The sequence below is a fragment of the Larus michahellis genome, chromosome 4 (assembly GCF_964199755.1).
Source record: "Larus michahellis chromosome 4, bLarMic1.1, whole genome shotgun sequence".
Lineage (NCBI taxonomy): Eukaryota > Metazoa > Chordata > Aves > Charadriiformes > Laridae > Larus > Larus michahellis.
In genome coordinates, this window is record NC_133899.1 from 47,512,571 (window position 1) to 47,537,008 (window position 24,438).

At 36.1% G+C, this 24,438-nt stretch overlaps 1 protein-coding gene across 1 annotated transcript in view; it reads left to right on the plus strand.

Moving 5' to 3' along the window:
• The window catches only part of MYBPC3 (myosin binding protein C3), a 66,447-nt gene that overhangs the window by 12,220 nt on the left and 29,789 nt on the right, over positions 1-24,438 (plus strand). Inside the window, exons 6-21 of the mRNA XM_074584384.1 lie at positions 415-532; positions 1,880-1,928; positions 3,160-3,204; positions 5,499-5,555; positions 10,476-10,499; positions 11,248-11,414; positions 12,254-12,386; positions 13,065-13,189; positions 13,807-13,912; positions 17,915-18,081; positions 18,467-18,632; positions 19,573-19,679; positions 20,007-20,036; positions 20,199-20,335; positions 21,901-21,978; positions 23,221-23,380. Of these exons, the coding sequence (XP_074440485.1) occupies positions 415-532; positions 1,880-1,928; positions 3,160-3,204; positions 5,499-5,555; positions 10,476-10,499; positions 11,248-11,414; positions 12,254-12,386; positions 13,065-13,189; positions 13,807-13,912; positions 17,915-18,081; positions 18,467-18,632; positions 19,573-19,679; positions 20,007-20,036; positions 20,199-20,335; positions 21,901-21,978; positions 23,221-23,380 (1,669 nt within the window). The remainder of the gene's footprint in view (positions 1-414; positions 533-1,879; positions 1,929-3,159; positions 3,205-5,498; positions 5,556-10,475; positions 10,500-11,247; positions 11,415-12,253; positions 12,387-13,064; positions 13,190-13,806; positions 13,913-17,914; positions 18,082-18,466; positions 18,633-19,572; positions 19,680-20,006; positions 20,037-20,198; positions 20,336-21,900; positions 21,979-23,220; positions 23,381-24,438) is intronic.

Consider the following 24,438-nt stretch of genomic DNA (forward strand, 5'->3'; position numbering starts at 1 on the left):
CACATTAGCCACTCCTTTTGCTGAATTTTTAAATGTACTGTATATGTTCTGGGTAGAGGCTGTACTTGTTTAATGAGCGCTCTATTTCTGTCTCCAATGTACATGCAATTAGTACATGTGATGACTGCACACACCAGTACACCAGCATAGTTTGCTAATATAACATTGTATCCTCTGGAAGACCTGTACTGATAATACTCTAGCTGTTCCTACTCAATTAGGGGAGCTATATGTAATTTTTATGACAGTAATGATTTACACGCTCAGGAGGTTCCTAATTCTAAAAGGACACAGAGGCATATTTCATCCCTTGTATATTTCTCTCCATGCCTTAATACGCTGTATTCTCTTTCTCTCTCTGTTTCACCATTTTATTTTCTAACTTACTAATTGTATCATTGGTGTCTTTTCTAGGTGTACACCTTTGAAATGGAAATCATAGAAGCAAACATGACTTTTGCAGGAGGCTACAGATGTGAGGTGTCTACCAAGGACAAGTTTGATAGTTCTAATTTCAACCTGACAGTCAATGGTAAGATGAATTCCTGCCACCTTCTTTGTTCCTGTTATTATTTTTTTACTTCCTGTATACCCACCAACAATTCTTTCTGGTACATAGGAGCAACTAGACAAACATAGGTACAGGCACACTTACAGAGGCCAACAGGTGAGGACTGGATGGGTTGGCAGAGACATATAGCATTAGAATTAACACTTGGATGACACTCAGGTCAGAACTGTGGTGCTCTTAAAGAAAGCACACAGAAAGATGCAAATCAGCCCAACTTTTCTTCTGATTTTAGATCCATTCTTTCCACTAGAATAAAAGTGAAGTCTTTGGCAAAAGTTCAGTATTAAAAATGGATAAAAGAAAAGAAAAAAAAGGGGGAGAAATGGAAAGATTTATACCAATGACACTATCATCAATTCCTTTCTTCCCGATAAATTCAAGTCATGCAGAAGCACCTTGTGATATAAAATTGTTTTAAGATTAGATGAACCATTTTACATAACACATGGTGCCACTCTCACAACTGCTATACAAAACCTTATCAGCAATTGAAAAGGGTGTACATTTTAGCATCAATTCCCCCTCGTGTGGAACAGTTTAGGTAAAACAATATCAGTACAGACTACCTGAAAGAGTTGAACGTTTGGACCATTTCCTGCTTCAGTGGCTCTGTTGAAGGGACTGCATCAGTAATTTGTGTCCAGCAACCAATGAGCCTGATATGCAAAGACAAAAGTTTATTGAAGGTACTCAATCAGCAGTGTTCATTTTTGAAGTTTCACTAGTTCTCTCTAGGACTCACAAGACTTAGGAGCTGTGACTGAGAACAGTTTTTCTCCCAGTAGCAGCAGTACTAGGTGTATTTCATACCAACAGAAGCTTAGAACAGAGTAATAAAGTTCTCTCTATGTAACATCCTCAATGGAGTTTCTGTACATCTCTACATATTTCCAGGAATTTACCTTTGCTTTCAGAAGACAGATTACAATTTATTAGTAGTAATTATTAAGTTGAAATCCAGTGGTTTTCTCACTATGGTTTAAAAACCCTTTGAAGTCAGTACTGAAACTAAGATTTACAAGAATTGAGAAACGAGATAAGATGGTTCGTGATGCTGCAGGTTGTTATGAAGCATGAGACAGAATTAAGTTATACATGAAACACTGGATGTTGAAAGCTAGTGAATTAGTGAAGGCCACATGTTTCAAGATGATACTTCAATCTTTTAATATGTAATTGATCACAATTTACAATATAAGAACTTCAGGAAAAAATGTCTGCAAAGGAAAAGCTTTAGAAATAGCACTGTATTTTTGCATTATTTTGACTTGCTTTCCCATTCTTGTTTGTCACTTTTTGTTACATCAGAAGCACCAATACCTGCAGACTTGGACATTCGTGGTGCCTTCCGACGCACGTGAGTATGTAGTACTTATGATGATCAGATTATACTTCCATGCAGAATTCATTACTTTTCTAGACAAAACTAACTAAAAGCACAAAGATATGGGTATCTACTAAGAAAATATTTCTATTAAGAAAATATTTTTACTGTTCAAATACAACTCCTAGAAATCATCTAAGACAGTTTAGACTTTGTACTAGCACAACAATAATGCTTATCTTCAATTATGCAATTGATAATGTGTAGAATTCTACCAAGAACTTCAGCACTTTTTATCCAGACCTGTAAAAAGCACTCCAGACGTAGAACAACAGAGGAAAAGAATCTGTGTAGTGCCTAGTCTTGATTTGGTCTGGCTTGAGGAACTACATGTACATTAATACAAACATTTGCTAAACAAAGAAGTGGAGTTTGATGTGAGCTCCGTAAGCGCATATCTCTGATAGCATTAATAAAAGCATTTTGATTGTATTTGTTTTCATGTTCTATAATTATATTAATTGAATGAAGACAATGATACTGTAAGTGTCTGTGTAAAAACTCAGATCTATGTAGGTCTTAGATATTAAAGATTGCAAGGTGTTGCACTGGTGTTGAAAAGGCTATTCTGTAATACAGTCTGAATTGATATAAGACTTAATGGAATAATGTTCCCTTCTATTAGTAAAATTTGCAAAATTGGTTGGCTTTTTTTTTTATTTAGACATTAACAACATGTGTTTTTTCACTGTTGAGTATTTCTTCTCCCTTTGTGTAATTCAGTTTCTGGTTTAGTTTTTATATATTTTTTGCAAAGTTAGTAGACCAAGAATATTCCTACAGACATATATTTCTCTAACATAGGACACAAATCGTCTGTGGCAACTCCTTGAGTTTTTCACTAACAGTGCTATTTTTATATGAGTGTTTTTTTATTTAACATTCTATCAGAAAGAACTAAAAAAGGCTTGCAGAATTACAGTCAAATCCATCTATAGGTAGCTGACCAGCCTCACTGTGATGCCTATTAAATAGAGGATACTCAGTACATAGCTGCATTGTGTTATTTCACTGCAGTGAAATTAAGCTTCAAGAGTTTGTCTTCTTGCTAGCACAATTAAAAGAATTTAGAATCTGTTTCAGAGTGAGCACAGTGTGAGCAGCTTCAGGCTGTTCAGATTTTCAGTTTCTTCTGTAAGAATGGAGCCAAATTTTGAACTGAACTGCTTAAATCTGAAGCTTTGTCTTTGATACCCTCACTCAGGAGCCTGGCAGGAGGGGGGAGACGGATGACTTCAGCCTTTCTCAGGTAGCCATTGTCTGTGTCAGAAGACAAATTCAAACCTAACAATGAACTGTCTCTCTCTGCTTAGGAAAAGGAAAACAAACAAACAAACAAATAAACTACAGAACTAGCTGCAGCTTAAATTCCAAATAAGTTATTGTTTATAGTATGAAGTATTTATATGAAACAAATACATACAAGTAAGCAGTCATATAAGATGAGTATAAATAATGAAAAGAGTAGTTTGACAGTTCAGTGAGAGGCAGATTCATCTACGGAGAAGGCATATGTTTGGCAAGTGGCATCTTCTCACCATTGTTAGAAGAAAAAAGTAACTTCAAATTACATGCATGTCTGCCCCCTCTGTTTTACATGTTTTCCTCTCTACTGAGCACATGCTGACTAAAATTGCAACTGCTCACAGAAACGTACCAACACACATGCATATGAAAATCTGTTGTTTCCTGGCACACTCTTTATCCTAGTATAATTACATTTCTCACCCTATCCCTTTTGGTCCCCAAAGTCTTCCACCATAATGAAAACAGGAACTCTCAGATGAGACTTGGCTCTGTGCATGTTAAAGCAATTATTAGGGTCTCATGCTTCAGAAAAGCTAAACATTGATTGCTGGGCTTTCCGGAAAAGCTGATTTAAAGACCACCTGGGAAGCAATAAGGTGACTAGTTATTCTCCCAGCTGTAGATTTTGATTTCTTGCATATTTGATCACAAGAAACCCTTTTTGAATTTGGGATTATACTAGTGATTTTTTATGTACATTTTATGCCTGCAAACATTGAAAATCTTCTGAAAATTAGAGGGAAAAGTGGCCAAAAATACACTTTTCTGTTTGAGCATTATCCACAGAAAATTATCTTTTCCAGTAGTGTACTATCTTGAAAGTATTCACAGAAGTAAAAATGGTACTTTCTTTCTTAATAAAAAGATCTCTCCTCACAACACATTCAAAATTATACCAATTTAAAATTGTTACTTTTCTCACTAATGTTGCATTGTCAAGCAGCACAAGAAGTTTGGCACTCATTTCTTTTTCATTTTATTAACAGTATTGTTAAAATGCCCATCATTTTTCTGTTGAGGCTGTTTTCTTACTTTTTAAAATATTTATTCCTACAATACTGAGTTTTCCTGACATTCTACAGACAGACTCATTTTCTCTAAAGCAACTAGCACTGTGTATTGACAGAGACAGCATCATGGGCTACCACTACCACCAGTACAACTGAAAAGAATAATTTCTGTGTATAAAACAATAATTAAATATAAGGTGTTGCTGCTGGAAGAATCTGAATGCTGTGAGATGGCATCACCAGATTCATATACTCAAGACAAAAAGATGTCAAGGACCAGCTGAACATTGATGATGGGAGAATGACTGAGATGAAAAAAATACATTTTGACTTTCTAAACCCTGATGAATGCAAAAAAGACCTTTTTTGTTTTGCTAAGTTGAATAATCAGTAGTCATGAAATCCAGTGTAACTCCCAGTACTTTTATATCAAGTCCCTGAAATGACTTTTTAGGAATTAAACCCAAAGAAGTGATTTTAGTGACTTTACACTAAGTTTTCAGAGTAGAGCTGTACTTCAAATGTTCAGAAGCACAGCTAAACTACATTTGATTCAGAACACCAAAAATAACATTGTGCATTCCATCTGAGTTCACCATACGTAACAGAAAGATTTACAGATCAAAAAACTCCTGCTTGTTGCTTCTTGTTCTCACAAATCAATTCATCATCACATTGCTTGCCATGATGCTTGTTGAACAACTGCATATTGAATCTTATCTCAAAATCAAAGCCAGATCACAGAACTCCTCTTTAGCTCTCTCAAGCACCAATGATGTGACACTTTTTTCGGTATAATGAATTCCGGAATCAAAAAGAACCTTAAGAAACACTTACAGCTGGGACAATACTAGAAAATGAAGTGATTAGATTGTAAAAAGTCACGCAAAAAGGTTGGTTAAATGCTGCCCCACACTGATAATTTCCATATTTCTGAAACTAGAGCTTTCCAAAAGCACTAATGATTCTAAAGGAAAGCTTCTGCAACACCTTTATGATAATGAATACATTCCAGATCAATATGACCAAGTTTATACCCTGTACAACTTCAGCCATAATCAGTACAGAAAGAATACAAGTTCATTAAATATATTTCTTAAACCTATATGAAGACAAATATGGACAAGGAGTCCCTACAAAAAAATATCATCTACATAATGATATAGTCTCACAAGCTATTCCCATTTCCTTCTGAAACTAATTGTGGTTTTCTGTTATTATACAGTACCGAGGGACATGAAGAAGGTGGAGAGTTTAATTTTAGTGCCTTACTGAAAAAGAGGTGAGTAAGAATTCATAGCCTTAGAGAAATAAAGTAACAAGCTTCTGTTGAACACCGCTGAAAACACTAGAACTAGAGTAATTGAAAGTTTCATAAATTCAGAATCCTTGTAGTTTTCCTAAAGCAGCTCTAACTGGAAAAAGGATGACAGGGACTTATGGCAAATTCCTCAAATAGTCAGCATTTACTGCATTTTTGCAAGGTTTATAATGGAGAGAAAAAAAAAATATGAAAAAAAAAAGATTGAGCTTTCCCAAGACAGAAAAAGCTAGGAGCAGGGTAATTACATGCTTCCGCCAGCACTTCTCATTTAAAAAAAAAAAAACAAAAAACAAAGCAAAACAACAAAAAAACCACAACAATTTACAACACCTGTCTATAATGCTGCCTTATTAAGAATTTTCTGTCCTAAGTTTTCACAATACTTCACATCAGAGAGCTGGGAGGACGAGTGTTTTTATTGGATATCTAAATGTTACTATTACACTACACAACTATATATTATGTATTACATAGCTGTTTATCACATATATAAAAAGATAGTCTATGTTGTATAAATGTTATGTTAATTTTTTTTTTTTACTCTTCTGATTCTAATTCTTATTTCTTGCTTTTACTTTCACTTTTTTGGTGGAATTTCATCTCTCATTCTTATCCTTCCTTACCGCACCTGTTATCATAACCTGTCTACTTAATGTTTTTTTACCACCACCTTAATCTGGATGTTTTGGATTCCACTGTTTCCAACAGAGAGTAAGATTTCTATTTCATTTTATTATAAATGCATGGGTCAGACTGAATAGAAGAACCATTTAATTTGAAATAATGCATGCATCTTTATCTTTCTTACATGTAGAACGTGGCAAAATTTAGATAGTACGAAAGAAAATTACCAGCCACCAATATGTGAGACAGAAATGCTTTTAAACAATTAGAAGTTAAAGATGGACCATTCAATACAAATCAATCTATTTCTCTGAATGTTCTTTGTTTTCCACCATCACTTTCTTTTATAAGCACTTTTAAATTGTCCTTGAATTTCCCAATTTTCCCAATAACACACTGCTTTAAATTCCTATTGTCGCAGAAATTAAAATCAGAAAAATCCTTTGCATAATATGCCTGCTGGTGCCTGTCAAATATGTGCTGAAGTTTTGTTCCATCCATCCTTAAACATGTTAACTAAACGTATTACTGAAGTCACTTATTCCATAAATGTACCGGCTTCTCTGTTACAAACCATTTATTTGTGTTCCAAGTAAAATTGCCATTGCTCTTTATCATCCCATTACTCCAAGCATGCTTCATTCTGCTTACTGCCCTTGGCCATTCACTCTGTTTTTCCAGCTCCTGAAGTTACTATAAACACTTGTCACTAGACTCATGTTTTGCAAATCTAAACTTACTCAGTTTAAGTTTTCACAGTCAACTACTTGAGATGAATGTTGCTGTAAATCTGTGTTCAGCCTCTGCCCAGGTATTGGTATCACTATTTATAAAAAGTGTTTTATCTTCAGAAAGAGAACAGGATCATGCAGGCATCTGAATTAGCTTGGTTATGGCAGGTAATAAAGCCACAATAGCCTCATGTTTCACTCAGCTTAATTCACCCAAATTTCAGTTGGGCAAAAAAGGTCACTAAGCCCTGTATTATGCAATATGCAATGTATCCAACTAGAATTGAATTCTTGCTTTGCAGTAACACTACAACCAGAAAATTTTTGTAATTCTAAAGTAGGGAAAATATGCTCTCTGAATAATGGCAGTAATCAAAACTGTACAGGTTTGAGAGCTCAAATAGAGTAGTTGTACACAAGTTCTAATTTCTATAGAAAATGTAAGGCAAAAAAGAATTCTGATCTCTTTTTAAAAATTTCAAACAAATAGAGGCCAACATGAAAATATTTGCATAATTTCATACAGTGACTCCAGCTGGAATGAAGTGCTAAGTACTGTGAGCCCCTCTCCTAGTGCCTTTCCCTTCTGCTTCCATAATTAGTTTCAAGCAGTGATAGAACTCTAAAAAGTAGTAAACATGTCCAGTATTTCCAGAAATGTTCAGTTTGTGGACTTAACCATTCATTATTCATTCGGCTAGAAATATAATCCATTAAAAGAATCTTACAGATTTCACTGTATTTTATCAGTGTTTTTGACCTTTCTTGACTTACAAATCTCTGTATAGTGAATTTAAGCATACTGATAAATTCACCGCTCCTAGTTGTTTTTCAAAGCCACTTTAGAAGTAATTTGTGGATCCTTCAGGCTTTGCACACCATAGGTTGAAGACCACTCCTATAGCAATGAGAATGGACAGGCATAAAAACTCACCATGGAATGAAAGTATTCTTCATTAAAATAGAACAGAAAAAGGGACCTCAGGCTGAGGAACTCTCAAGAGCCATTCTTTTACCACTTCTGCTTCATCCCACCTAATTTACAACTGCCCCTCAATCCAGAGGTAATGAGCATTCCCACTATAATAAAGAGAGCTTCATTTAATACTATATCTCCTATCACTGTAATTTAATTAACTGCTGTTGACATACAGATGTCATGGGCCAAGGAGAGGTCATTGGGAAGAGGAAGGGAACAGCTGTCACAGAACTATTAAATGGGATAGTGAGCAGAGACCTTGAAGGAGGTGACAGCTGACAGGGTCCAATCAGTTGACAGTAATGGGATAGGAAGGAACCATCTCTGGGATGTACAAAACTATTTTTAAGCCCTCCACATATGTTTAAAACATATCAGCTGCATATTCCATTTACAGCAGATTCACTAAGCTGCATCTTAATGCCCTCAAGCACATAGTTAACCTATGAGATGATCAGTCCGAGTAAGGATCCCCAACATCAGGGAGAGTAACATAAGGGTTGGAGAAACTTCAGGAGTCCAAGGGCTCTATTACTTTTTATACACTGCTTAGTTCCTGTTGGTAGTGGATGAGTACAGCTTAACTGTACTGACTCTCTGTTAGTACAGTTAGAAAGTTTTAACAAATACAAAATGGTGAAAAGGAGTCCTGGGATGGGGAAAGCTTTGCTCAGAGACAAAGACATTTTTTTCTTTTCTTTTGCAGAACTCAATTAAACACGATGAAGATTACAACCTTTAGCTTTTAGTACCATTTTACATGCAATTTACAAGCCTTTCCTTGTAATTAGAAAAATATTCGTATTTCCAAGGAAGAGACTATACTCTTGTTAATGATCAAATTTCTTGTATTTCAGCTTGCATACGCCAAAACAGTATTGACAGATGTAACAATGGAATGACACTGAGTAATGGAAAAGCTAAAGCAAGAATTAAGGAAGTCTTCTCAGTAGTGACATATACTAGACTGTGGAATTGCTTCCAAACTGGAAGATTTTTCTCATGATGTATTTAAAAATAACTCACACAAAATATTTTTAAAAACTCCACAAATAATCCTACCCGCAAATTTTCAGGTAAAGGGGCGTATACAGATGAGCATATAAGTAGGCAGACAGAGAGCACACCTATATTTATATAATGCCTGAGGGAAAATAATAACATTGGAATCTGTTACGTCTTTCTTATTTCGTATGATTTGATATTTCCTTTGAGATAGACAGAACATTAATTGCACTAGTACAAAGAACGCAGCACGACCATAATATTACATATGCCTAGTTTTATGTATTTATGTATCTATTCCAATTTACATGCATTTAGAAATATTTTAGAGTTGCTCATCTTGCAACTCTAAAGAGTTGGTCTATTTGGCAAAAAATAGATCAAAAAATCTTGGTCTATGTGGCAAATTAGTTCAATTGGCCTGGCTTCTGCTAGGCAAAACTACAAACCATTTGTAGCTTCCCCAAATTAAATGATAGATATATAGAGAAGAGGAATCATGATTAAATTTGTGGGTGATGTTGATGCACCGTATGACAAACCAAATACCCAGTAGGCTGCAGTTATCGCAAGGAGTCCAAACTTCAGATACACCTATCAATTCAATGAGTGTCAGTGAGGTCTTAGTGAGTGCTAAACCACTCCAGAGATATAAGATATTGCATGCCATATTTCAGTTCAAACACACTGAGCCGAAATCCTCTTCTCTTGCTTCCTTTCTGTTCAAGAGCTACGAGGGTGCTGGAAATCCCAAGCCTGGACTGCAGTACTTTTATAAACATAGTACTCTCTTTACAAGCAAGCCTTTTTTGGGCAATAAAAGGAGTACCAGAAATGTTTGGTCTAGACTGTCTATACCTGCTGTCTAGACTGACTACAGCCATGCTTTTTTAAGTAGTAATATTCCTCACAGACTAACGGGGGACTGTTCTTTTCCTGAAAAAAATGAAAATATGGCCAATAATCCTCCACTTTTCTCCGCATTACCTGCTGCATAACTTGGGTGCATGATGGGTTTTAGCACTGAACATGTCTTCATTATAAGGGTGTGTTCTGCTGCACTGGAATCTGCTTGGTTCTGGTAAAGTCAGAAACAACAGCCACAGGAAGTTCCTTTTCCTAAAGAAATTTCCTAAAGAAAATGTTACTTCTGTCATCCTTTCTCTGATTACCAAAATGCAAACTATGACAGGCAACAACTCCATGACGACAGGACAAAGTAGAGCTATTTTGTAAGGCAATCAGCCATAATTAGGAATAAGCAGCAGTGCTTACACTTCTTATATAAGTTGCAGAGTAGAACTGTACAAAGTGTGGGAGTGAGTTTGGTTTCATTAGGGAACAGCGTTTTTCTTAAGCTTATTTTAGAGCTTTTGCATGAGCTCCTTCATCTCCCTACTAGTGAAGCACAGGCTTGTTCTGCTGAAGGTGAAGATGATATCCATGGCTCTTTTGTATTAACACATGATGCCCTTTTTCTTTCCCATCGGGATGCTGCATGTTTTTCCAAACGGTTCTCTGCATCATTCTGGAGTACAGCAGCTTCTTGCGCTCAGTAAATCGGTAAGGTTACACTAATTTCTTTTTCTAGTTATGGCCTTTTAAATAAAAAATATGATGACAGAAAAAGAATGCCTTTCCTAAAGCCAGACAACCAAATATTCACTTGGTTTTGCTAAACCAAACATTAATTCTTCCATAATCACTAGTTCTTTGGTTAAACTATAAAATTAGTAGTCCATTGTAAATATTGTCTTGTTTGCCACTACTCACCAATCTACGTGCCCTTATGTTTTATAGATTACTATAGCCAACAATTGTCTTTACCACAGGTGATAAATATTTTAATAATCTGTGATTCATTTTAGCAAAGAGAAAAAATGTCCTGAGTAGAAAAGGACTTGTTTCTTATTAACAGAAACCAACTGCCGTATTTCTAAAGCATTCTCAGGATATCAGTTCAGTTCCTTGCTTTGCCACGTTTTGTGTATTACCATGACAGGAAAATAAGTCTCCTCATGTTGCCGCTACCCATTGTTAAAGAGAAGTTAATATTTATTTTCTTTGGCTATTAGAAAGTAAACCCTTTAGAATAGTGATTGGATTTTAATCACTGTATATAGACATATAAGTAAAACTAGTCACCAGTTTTATATCATTATTTTAGGCAATAATATATAGCAAAAAGTTAGACTGATAAATTTTTTATTAAGAAATGGCTTCCTCTAGCCAATATGTATCTCTCCAAGCCTATGGCTGTTTTTAAATCCTCTCAATAGTGGCATTCAGATACTCTAATCCTTTTCTGCAGAGGTGAAGCAAAATGTGAATCACAATCTGATGTTGATGTCTGGGAAATCCTGAGGAAAGCTCCTCCTTCCGAATACGAGAAAATTGCTTTTCAGTATGGTATCACAGATCTGCGTGGAATGCTGAAACGCCTCAAACGCATAAAGAAGGAAGAGAAAAAAAGTACAGGTTGGTGAGCTGTATTTATTCCAAATATATGTGTTCATATCTTCTTATTTGGGAGTTCTTCAAATATTAACATAAGCTAGACAGCAGCCAGATACAAGAGTGTGGGAAATAGGAGTTTCCTATTTCAACTGTTACACAGTTTTTACATGTGAAATGATGATTAACAAAGATTAAAGCTAGGCCCAAAACTCTGAGCTACCTTGCTTGGAAACTCTGGATATTCTGAACCTGCTCCTTTTACTAGTTTCTTTGACTCTGCCCCTTATCTTACCCTAAACATAAAACAACAACACTCCTCCCCACCCCCAAAACTGGTCAGTATGTCAGGCATCAGTGATACAATTAAAGAATTTAATTTCCATTGGGATGATACATTTGAAATTCTTGAGCCTTTTCTACTCCTGTGAAATAGTAATTACCTAATTTTAACTAATTTGTTTTAAAAGTCTGAAATAGAGAAGGCAAGCTGCCATTCATTAGTACTGAGAAGAGCGGTATCATTTTCCTACATGAGCAGATGTAGCTGTAACTCTGTTTATGATATGTTGAAGTACATATCACATCTGATTTAGAATATTCTACTTTGCTTGTTTTAGTTTATATCACGTGCTTTTCATCCTATGTTAAGTAAAACAGAAAACAGACAGGATGAAAAACAGACAGAAATGGCAGAAATGCAAACGGCGATGCAGAAAGTAGGGAAGGTTTAAGATGATAGTAAACAACAGGAAAAGGAATAAAGATTTACTTTCCTGAGAGAGAACATAAAAAAAAAAAGTATAAAAATTACCAAATTATTATTTTTAAAAAATTAAAATAAAAATCATTCTTCATCATAGCGTTCCTCAAGAAATTGGATCCAGCTTACCAAGTGGACAAAGGGCAAAAGATTAAATTAATGGTCGAAGTTGCCAATCCAGATGCTGATGTGAAATGGCTGAAGAATGGACAGGAGATCCAAGTGAGCGGCAGGTAAACTAGAAATACAGGAAATCCGAAAATAAATAAGCTACAGCTTGGATAAAGTGGAAAAACTAGCTTTTCTTAGAAAGCAAGTAATAAAATAGGGAGAAATAGGAGCTGAGAAAGAATCTACATAGTGCTTTGGGTCAGGGTCAGTTTGCTGTTCTCATGACTTTTTCTTTTTCTTCCCATTGCTCTATGTATCTACACGTGGAACTGGATGCATACATCTACCTACTTAGCAAGTAAGTCTTCAGATTATATTCTGATCTTTATGTGTGTATCCAGGGTTCAAAATTATTTTCTTGTGATATGGGATATACTTCAGTGTAGCTTGTTTGTAAAAAAACATTTCCAGTGATTTTGTGCTGAAGCCATCACAAAGCATTTTTAATGGCAGTCAGGTTTGTTGTATGGCTAGATGTTAGAAAAGCATCCAGCACCATTCACAGCAGTTTTTATGTCTCACATTTGTATAAAGATTTCTCCGTAACTTCCTATGCTAGTTTTTCAAACACTACTGCTGCCCACTGCACCAGGACAGAGATATAGGACTTGAATCTTAACAAACCTTGACACTGATGACAGAAAAAAAGTAGGAGCCTTTTTATCTGCCAGACAGGAGAAGACAGTGACTGGGTCCAAAAGAGTTACTCTCCGATAATTACATTTAGATTCTCTTTTCAGATATATTTTTGAGGCTGTTGGGAATAAGAGAATACTGACCATAAACCACTGCTCTCTGGCCGATGATGCAGCATATGAATGTGTGGTAGGGGAGGAGAAGAGTTTCACGGAATTATTTGTAAAAGGTAAGCAACGGTAGCAAAAGGAAAGAGATCTCCCCTAATATTTAGAATTACTGTCACCTTCTCTACTTTCAGATTTAGTTAATCTCGTAGGAAAGGAAATTGTCAAACATGAACAAGTTCTGACATCTATTGAAGTAGATATTTTTCTTACTGTTAAAGGAAGGAAAATTTTCCCTATAGCTGCAACTAAGAAAGCACAGGAAAACAGCACAGTAACAGTTACCATTAATTCTCATTTGGAAAGTGATTTACATCTTCCAACAACAGGTCTAGAAACTTACTTTAAAAATTTGATTCCATTCAAGATAAACATGTCCCTCAAGCTCTACAAGCAGATCAAGCAGTACAGAAAAGCAATGCCTCTAGTTTAGAATTTCAGAATATATATGAAAACTAATTAAACCTATGTTTGTATGATGTCTCATGAAGCAAAAACCAAGAAGTCATTCGATAATATTGATAATGTGATTTGGCATAGTAAATTTTCAGTTCCAACACAGAGAGCATCACCGTGTATTTAGCCAGGGGTTCTTCCTGTGGAGTGTAGAGTGGTGAAATCTACCTCTGGTCTTCAGTCTCACAGAATACTCTTTTAATAAAAGTCTCTTCATTTCCAGAACCTCCAATCCTGATCACTCACCCACTGGAGGACCAGATGGTGATGGTTGGAGAGAGAGTGGAGTTTGAGTGTGAAGTGTCTGAGGAAGGAGCTACTGTGAAATGGTAAGGTAGTAGAAAAGGGAAAAAAAAAACCCCAAACAATACGAAACCACATCCCTCCATGGGACATTCTAGGACGAGCATTTGCAGACAAGAGTTGTGGAATAAAAAGGAGGAAGGCATCCTACATAACTGTTTTCAGGAAAAGATTGATCCTCCTTCTCTATGTCAAACATTGAGAACCTGGCAGAAAACAAATGAAGTATAGATATTTCATAGTGTCTCTAGAATTTCTCGTTCAGTGTTTACAGGATGCTACTGAACTGCCAAGCTGTTAGCTTTAAAGTTTTCTAAACACTTGACAGTAGTGTCTAACTATTGCCCAGAGTAATCAGATCTGTACTGCGATGAGTTTGCTGTATTTTATGGAATTTTCTGGTTTTCTCAACTGTAGTGACATGTTTTTTTTAAAAGTATTTTTTCTTAGGCAAAAAGTTAGCGTCTCTTGAGGGACAAGAGACAGCAGAGGGAGAGGGAAGGTCATTGACTTATTTTAACATACCTGTTGTGGTGATCCTGCAAAGCCAGCCATTATGCACATGCAGCGAGCAGGATTAAGAGACAAACATTTAGACCACAGAGTCCATTTTGTTGAGTGTTGCAGCTGAGCAGAAACTGGAAGGCACACACTGCTTGGGCAGGCACAGCAAGCAGTGCTCACATACCGAGCCTTACGCACACTGTTCTCACTTCATTTTTCTACCAGATGAAATTCTCTTGTGCTTGTTAACAGCTTCAGGCACATGGTTATCAACTGTTCCCACAATGCCCATTACATTCCTGGAAAGTGCCAACCGCTCATCTGCTCTCCCAAAGGAAGGAACTGGGAATTTAAATAGAGCCCAAGAGCTAATACAGCATATGCATTACACTATTAAAGCCACATGCACAGGCACACACATGCTATTGTTGAGGAACTGCTTACAAATGCCTGGTCACAAGAGATGGGGACAATCAGATCTGTCCCTCTCAGAGCACAGTGCAGCTGCCACACTTTGATCCTATGCCTTTGAACAACTCCCATACATCTTGCAGAGCTGGTATCTGTGGGATGGGCATTTGGTGTGACAAGGGCAAACCAGCAGCTGTCTCAGCCTGAAATGCAGCAAGTGGTCAGAGAAACTCGTCAAATCATAGCAACATAATTAGACACTTACACTGTTTTATTAATTGAGACTCAGTCAATGATCTTTGGCAACAAAGGGAACATTTTGGACAACGGAGAGAAGTGTCCAATGGAGAGAAGTGTCTTCATACTGAAGCACAGTATGGAGAAAGAGTTCCAGTTTTATGGCTCATGAGGGAAATGCTCAAGAGTTTAAGCCAAGTAACAGGCACTAACTCAGGGCACCTGTTATATCTCTTGCACCCTTTAAGCCTGGGATATGAAATCACAAGCACACGAACAAAAGCAATTATGTGACTTGCACAAGACAGAAATAAGGCTTACAGCCTCTTGGGCACGGCCATCAGACTAGGGCTTGGAGAATTCATTATGTGGGTCTCTTCATAGTAATCAGGAAAGAATGTTCTCTTGATCACCCGGAAAAGTCTCACATTATTATTATGCAGTACTATGGAATAGTTATTTCTAAACTTCAGATGGTCTTGGAAATAATATAATTCTTGAAGAAAAATATGTAATAAAATACATAGTTTTGACCTGATTTTTCCATCTCTGAATGCCGGATGTATCATCTTATCAGCTCCCAGTGAAAACAAACTATAGTAATGTAATAATAACAATAAATCTGTGTGTCCCCATTATCACATAGTACCTATATCAGTGGTATCTCAGAAGACATTAACCAATTTATCCTTAGAATCTAAGCAGGAAATAGGAAAGCATTTCCAGACAGAGGAAAGAGGCATTGAGTGAAAGTTGAGAACAGATATTTGATCTTGCAGATATTCGGGACTTGGATAGACTAAACCATGTCTGACCTACCTATTATCGGACTAGTTCTGCTTCAAGTGTGAGGCTGGACCAGACGACCTACAGTGGTCTTTAAACCAACACTTCCATGGTTTTTGTGGGTTTCTTTTTTATAATCCTGTAATATTACCTTATATGAAGTTTTTCACTTTTCACTGCAGCGGTGTATTATTTTAAGCCAAATGATATCTGGGAGTTCTTTTTTGAGGTTTACAGTTTTATCGCTCCACCATCTGTCAGTACACCCCTCTGCACTCTACTCATACACAGCATCAGCAATGTGCTAGTCAGTAAAACAAACACAAGTTAAATATACTATTCCCTTCCCAGGGATTTAAGGCACTAGGCATTGCAAATAGTCTATTTTCATTACTTAGACAAGATTTCAAGAGACCTCTTTCTTATCAATGGCTGAATAGAATATTCAGATATCTTTCATGAGCCACGTGTCGAAATACATCACAAAAAAAAAAATTAAAAAGTTCAGCTTTGGAAAACCAGCCACAGTGCGTGTGCCTGGTTTTGCCACAGCAGCATGTTGAACTTCTGGATTACAGTCAATTTTCAGCGTTTCAGCAAAGGTTTACGCATTGCATTGTAGCACTTGTTTCAGAACTAATCTGCATGAATGAGATCAGCCTTAGGAGACCATCTTGCTTGTAGCCTCAAACTCTTGCCACTGAGCAAGCAGAGGAAGTATTATCCTGACATAATGTTAAGCCCTGTCTTTCATGGAGCTGTTATGGGCTTCCTCTGTTTCCTCCCTTACTAGTGCTGTAGTCCTGTGATCTGGAAGAGATGCCAGTATTTTTCTAAACCAACTATAAATTACAATAAGCAGTGGTGTAAAGAACAATTAGGATGGAGTAACCTGTAGGTATGCTGAAATGCAGTTGCAGCAGGTACTAGATTAAGTAGGTACTTAGATTAAGACACAAGGTGTAGGATTCCTGTCCCTGCTTAAAGTTTTGATCTTGTGATTTACTTCAGCAGACTCTAACAGAGGCAAAAGGTTTTCTTGAATACATCTACCTAGAAATTAGAGCTATAGTATTTTAATGAGTCCCTAAATAGAATTTCAATTTGCTATCTTGTAAACTCATTTGTTAAACTGAATAGTCACTGGTAACAAGTAAGGGAAATAACACAAGATAGAAAGAAAATTCTTACTCTATTAAAAGCATAACATCTTTTCTATTTCTTTTTTCACATGAGTAAGTATGAAAGAGAAAAAAAAATCATTTACAAACTGCATCAGTATTCAAATAACATAATATATTCAAATAATAATGAAAAATATAAAATATTACAAAAGGAATAAGTTGAAGATATTACAAGTTATTTTCTTGTAGCCTGTTTATGTTATTTAGGATTACGAACAGGAAATCTTTAAAACGTCTTATGCATTTTGGTGTGCCCTTGACTAAACAACATGAATCCTCTCTGCTTGTTTCCCTTCATGACGATTAGAAATTACAATAATTAAATTTCCTCCCAGGCTGGATGGTGAAGCTTAATTTAGTAATGTCTTAAATATACTATGGCATCCTTCAATGGAAAGGGCTACAAAGTCCAAAAATACATCTTCATTTAAATCCATCCTAAGATTTTCTTCTTTTACCGATGCCCATAAACCATTAATCTATAACAATTATAATTCACATCAGGAAAATTAAGACTTTAGGTCATTTCCCAGCAAGTCCCATTTACCTTATGGCAGCTTTTAAGATAGTAAATTCCCTGCTGGTGAAGTGCGTCTTCATCCCTGTATCTTCTACAGCATTTAATATACTTTCATGTTTATCTATAGCATATAAATAGTAACAATCAAGTAATTCCTTGTGAGTAAACTCTCCTGAACCAGAAGTAAAACACCTAGTGAAAATTAATGCCCAAGCTAGAAGTGTTTTGGTTCCACTAACATTTGTGCAATGGTGTCTTTTTTGCTAACTTAAACCCTACAGAGACTGGATTTATTTTGTGCTTTCCGATCTTTAGTAACATTGACCTGATTCTTACTCTCCTCTTCCAATCATAGAAAAATGACTCAACAGTATTTGGCATTGCAGGGAAAAAGACGGAGTTGAGCTGACACGGGAAGAAACATTCAAATACCGATTCAAGAAAGATGGAAAAAAGCAGTATCTAATTATTAATGAGTCAACCAAGGAGGATAGTGGACACTACACCGTGAAGACCAATGGTGGGGTATCAGTCGCTGAACTAATTGTGCAAGGTAGGCACAGGTAATATTACAGAACCAGAGAAGCTGAAAAATGAAAACAGGCTGAAGGTAACCTTCTCCAGGATAGTTCATACGGGTAGCATAATCCTCATGCCAGGGAAAAAAGACGACTTAATAAGGGGCATAAGGTTTGATAAAGGCCTCAAGGAGAACTCAGACCTGTGTGCCGGATGTAACAGATACCCTGATAATAACAGGTGCTTAGCTCTCAGTCCTGTTAAAGCCTGCGTGCTGTGGATTTCCCTTCATATTTCACCCTTCCACAAACACATTGCTCAGCACGAGCCTTTTCTACTCAGTAAATCCACACTAACTGTCTACTTAGAGAGCTATTCTGATTTGTTGATGTGTGTATCGATTATTCTCACAATATCAGAGAAAAAGCTGGAAGTTTATCAGAGCATTGCGGACCTGACAGTGAAGGCACGTGACCAGGCAGTCTTCAAGTGTGAAGTTTCTGATGAAAATGTGAAAGGAATCTGGTTGAAAAATGGAAAGGAGGTGGTCCCAAATGAAAGGATAAAGATCTCCCATATTGGCAGGTTAGTCTTGTTTAAGAAAACAGGTACAGGCTTGGGTATTGCATTACAATCCACAGGAACTATTTCTCAGGGGATAGGAATATAAGTCAAGACTTTGTCCTGGCTCCCGCTAAAGGAAAAAAATTAAAAACCTTCTCATACGCAATCAACATATAGTGACAGACTTGCTTTGGTATGTGTATAGTCTTTCTGTGTTGGTACATTTTGCATGTATGGCATCAGTGGTATATCAGCAGAATTCATTCTCCGTTTTCATTAAGATTTCATATTTTCTTGTTATTCAAACAATCTAGACAACATATTGTTGATAACTTTAAAATTAGCAATAGTTTTTAAGGGAGATTAAGATAGCACTTATGTATAAACCCCTTCAGAAAAAATTAGTGTTAGTATAAACACATAAGTTACACAATTCTGTGCTTAGCAGTCTAACTACTACTAGAAATGGAGATCAAGAAGATTCAGAAGATACACAAGCATTATGTGTTAGGTAAAGTCTTCCTTGATTCGCCTTTCTGTATCCTGTTTTGAATTTACAATAATACATGGAGTGAACATCAATTTTTAGCTTGTTTTTCCATAATTTATTGTAGTCACAACATGATCAAATTAAACCAGTCAGCAGTGTTACAACTGCCCCAGTAATAGTAAAGGACTTGACTAAAGCAGAGGAACTGCTTCCTCTATTCAGACTAGACTACACATCTACCTTGACAAGAAAAATCCATTCATAGACAACATGCTGACATAGATGTGCTTGAATACTGAAAGTAAAGCAGTCTACAGCCCTGATAGTTGTTGACTTGATGTTAGGGCAAGTGGAGAAGAAATAGTAATGTCTGTTAATAGCCTACAGCCTGCGCCTTGTCTCTTGAGACAGCCCTGTTACTCCTGGGGAGGTAAGGTAAGGGAGTGGAATATATTTTTTTCATGTTTCCAGAATCCATAAGCTAACTATTGAGGATGTCACACCAGATGACGAGGCTGATTATTCCTTCATCCCTCAGGGATTTGCTTACAACCTTTCTGCCAAGCTTCAGTTTTTGGGTAAGTTATCTTAGAATACGTAACGGGAATTCCAGAGGGATAAAAAGGATGGCATTAATCATGGTTATACCAGGAAAGAGTATGCAGAATCACTTTCCTGATACCTCAATATAGGCACATTCTTTTCCCTGTTATTTTGTGTTATCATTATCACATTGTTTTACAAAGCCTGTTTTCCAGTTTATTGCATTGATTTGTTGATGTTTATGCCTTATGAGGTTTTAATGATGGATAGTTTTAAAATTACTCTATGGGTGTGGATGCTATATAAATTCTGTTTTCTGATCTATTTCTCCTACATCCCTCCCCACGTTTTTTTCCCTGCAGAGGTCAAGATTGATTTTGTACCACGAGAAGGTAAGAATAGCAGTCAATTTATATGCAAGTAAACATGTTTTCAATATCAAAAGAAGCAGTGTTTTTTCATTTTTAATTTAATGCATGAATATTCACTTTTTTTTTCTCCATGCAGAACATTCAAACTATATCTAAAACTTATTTTCTCTGCCCTTGCTATAGAACCTCCCAAAATCCACCTCGACTGTCTGGGCCAATCCCCTGACACTATTGTCGTGGTGGCTGGGAACAAATTGAGATTGGATGTTCCCATATCAGGAGATCCAACACCCACTGTCATCTGGCAGAAAGTAAACAAGGTAATGTGTAACCTGACACAATGTCTGAGGCAAAGACATTAATTTTCTTTCTCAAATCTTACTTTGATTTACAATTCTTAGTTACAAGTATTTTCATCTTCCTTTGAATTTTATATTTTTTAAACCTCAAGAAAAAAAATATGTAAATAGCTGCAATGCAGTTGTTTGGTATTTAGCTGTTTGTATGAGAGTCATCCTGAACTGTTCTTGTTCTGAACTGTTGCCTGTTTTTCTATTCTAAAAGAAGGTACTGAATATATATGAGGAAACATACATACATGCAGACAGTAGGACACCATACAAGTTTATTCTCTTCCTACCTCAGAGAAAAGAAATAAATGATCATTCATCCCCATCACCTTCACCTGTTAGGATGGACATGTTCTGCACACGGCAGCTTCTTTTTAAAAAAAAAAAAAAAAATTAAAAAAAAAAAATCTTTCTCAAGAATTCTAGACTCTGTGAAGAAAATGTCTTCTTAGCAGACCACTGGTGTAAAACTGTATTTGATATAATAAAAATAGAGTACATTTGCTATTTGTGTTAGCAAAGCAATTACAAAACATCAAAGAAAGAATTTAGAAGCTAGATACAAAATGTTAAGTGAGCTTCCTTTTTAGTTATCTCAGAACATCCCCACCCCTCACCATCTGTGGGCTCTTGAGCTATAACTAGCACAAAACACAGCAATACTTTGCATAATATTCTACAGCATCATTACACTGCCCGTAGGCGTAGATGTAGACAAAATAATATTGCCAGTTATATTAATTTCCCAGTCTCATTTCATCATTATTCTGACGCATTCTTTTTTCAGGTTAGCATATTTAATAATACTTGGGACATTTTTCTGCAATGCGGAATTATTGTGGAAACAAACAAAAAAGCCACTTGTCTCTCATTTGGGAACCACAAGAAATCGCCTCTCGTACACAAGTTTCTCTGATAAAATGACGACTGGATATCAGACAACCCCTAGACAGTGTTATTTCTAAGACATGAGGTCTCAAGATATGAGTAAAAGAAACCAGTCTTGTTTTGAAGGATGTATAGTATATACTTACTAATGAAATCCTAAGCAAACAGTAGCACAGCTTCAGAATACTTTATGCGTTACAGACCTGACTATATTTCCTAGTGTTAAAACATGTACATCAACTTACTATCCAATTGCTACAGAAATAAGCAATTCTTTTTTTTTGTAGTTGTACAAGATGAGTAACTAGTACCACAGGACACAGACAGATTCACAACCAGTTACAATTCTACTTCAGGAATGTCACGCATCTTTGTTTGTTAAGCCGTAAATTTGGTTTTGCTGACTTATCCTTCCCTTAATTCACTGCAGTCTGATACATCTATTTCTATTTCTGCTTTTTACTTTCGTATCAGTTGATTTCCTTCCCAGGCCTGCTTGCTGCCTCACTTTGCTCTTCGCTTTTCCCACACCTCTATATTCAAGCCCTCTAACAAACCTACAGACTCTTCTCCATCTTGCAGAAACAGCTTTATTTCTCTGTTCAGAAAGACTTGGCTGACTTTCTGTGGTTTCTTTGCTTATCTAGAAAAGTGACCTTGTTCGAATCAATGAGGATTCCGTGACTCCCTCAGAAAATGGCAGTGATTTAAATACTGATAGTAAGGTAAGATCCTTATTATTTATGCATACACAAAAATACATTTAGTTTTTTCCAGATAAAAGGGCCTATTCAGAAGAAAATAAAATTAAAGTCAGTAGATACAAAAACTGGTGAAGCAAACAACACAACACCTTGCCTCAAAATGAATGAGAAACACTTAGAATGGGCACAAGAGATTTAGTAAGATGCTGATCGAGGAAATCTCTTTTTAATCACCATCACATGGTGGCTGGATTACAAGGAATTAAAGCAGTTATTTGAAAACTCTTTTTAATATATTCATGAATGTTTATCACTCCCCCCACCACCACCCAGTAACTTGTAAGCTTCAATAATAGCTATAGGAAAAAAAAAATGACGAAAATCTTACAGGACACAGAGAAAGATGACAATGGGTCAAGAGAGCGGACTACGTACGTACAAAACAATGAAAGAGGATTCCTTTTCCAACAAGTTTCCTTTTTGTCATAAATAACTTTTTTTTTTGCTAAAGTAAAAATATGTTACATTTATTATGCACCAATAAACCTTTCTCAGGGTTAGGATTCTGCTGTACTAGTCACTATTCAGGCATATAAGCTTTCTAATGGTTCCTGTTCTAAGTCTAAAGATGTGTGGGCACATAAAGAAGAAAGGAGTGTGTTATAAATTCACAGCAAAGTTGTGGTCATTATGTTTAGACCTCAGCTCAGAAAAGAGTAGAAAGTTACCCCATATGACATTCTTGAGTGACAGAAATCATACCAATGCCATTAACAGTTACAAGAAACATGGTAAATTTTTTAGAGGGAAATTATTCAAATCCATGTTATCTGATGCCAAACGTAGATACTGTTGATCAGGAAAGTTTGCTCAGCCATTTGAATTTGCAAACCTTCTTGAATTTATACAGTACCCAACTGTTATCCATGAAACTCTTTCAGTTGATACTAGCAGTTATCCCAAGTAGGAATTTGAGGAAGTACTTAGTAACTTTGAAACAGAACTGGGTATGTGTAACTAGCGATGAATCTTAATAATCTGCAGACATTCAGAACCAATTTTCCCAAATGTTATTTGTGTGAGCCACTTAATCTGTATTTTCTCTCTTCTACATACAAATAGAACTTGAAATACTTTACGGCTTTTCAATAATTTTGATAATATTCAATGATTTGAAGTTTTTCACCAGCTTACATACATGCTCATCAGGCTGTCCCTGGCACAACTTACAATGACTTTATTTGTTACTTTCACTGCCCACAGCTTCTGTTTGAATCTGAAGGCAGAGTTCGTGTGGAGATGCATGAAGATCACTGTGTCTTCATCATTGAAGGAGCAGAAAAGGAGGACGAGGGAGTATACAGAGTTATAGTTAAGAATCCAGTGGGAGAAGATAAGGCTGATATCACAGTCAAAGTTATTGGTAAGTGAAGGAAGGAAACAACCAGAGCATGAAAGTATCTTGAGTTCACTGAAACTCACTCGTCTCTAAAACTGAGGCAAGTTCTGACTTTAGGTTTAGAAAAAACAGAAAAGGATCATAACAGCAGGAATACTACCAATCACAAAATTTGGCAGAAGTATTTTTCACAGGTAGTTGCCTTCTGTGTGAAAAGGTAAGAGAACAACTCCCAGTAGAAATCCATGTATTTCCTTTTTATGTATTTCCAGTTTCAGGTGATCCTATCATTTTACAGATGACATTCCCTTCTCAGGTATATGCTTCATGCTTGTCTGAGATAAGAAAAATTTCTTGTCATTTTGTTGTGGTTTTTGTTGTGTGCTTTTAAGCAAAGATTACTTCATCCTCTAAGCAGTAAATGGTTAATGGAATAAAGATACATAATGTATCTGACATAAGATAAACAGATTGCCACTGTGAGTCACAGAAGAGCTGGGGGGAATATGATTTTGAGTCAGTAATTTTTGTAAATTTTTTCATAATATTTAACTTGTTTATACCCTGCCACACATATGACAAAAGGTCAGGTTATAAGCAAACTTAGAAAAGATAAAAGAAAAATATTTTCACCTACAGAGTTAAAACTTAGAATTCACTGCTTAGGATTTATGAAAGGTGTAAAGAGACTTAGTATTCACCTAAATTAGGATATTTACTATGAATATCTCCAAAATACCAAAGTATGCGAGACATGCAGCCATTATATTCCATATAAAGTTTATTATAGAGAAAATAGGAAACCCTGGAGCAAGCCTCTTCTTTTTGTTCAGAATTACCTTGTAACCTTACATTTTTGCAAAAAGTTGATTGTGTCTGGGAAAAACAAAGGAGCTGAATAATCAAATGGTATTTAAAGGAAAACTGACCTAACATAGAAGCATCGAAGAGCAGGATTCACTCAAGACTAAAGTAATACATCCTTGGTTTTACCTACTGTTGCTATCTGACAAAGCTGTATCGATACAATACAGAAAAAATGTTAAAGAAAAATATTTCATTGACTTGTACACAGAAACTGA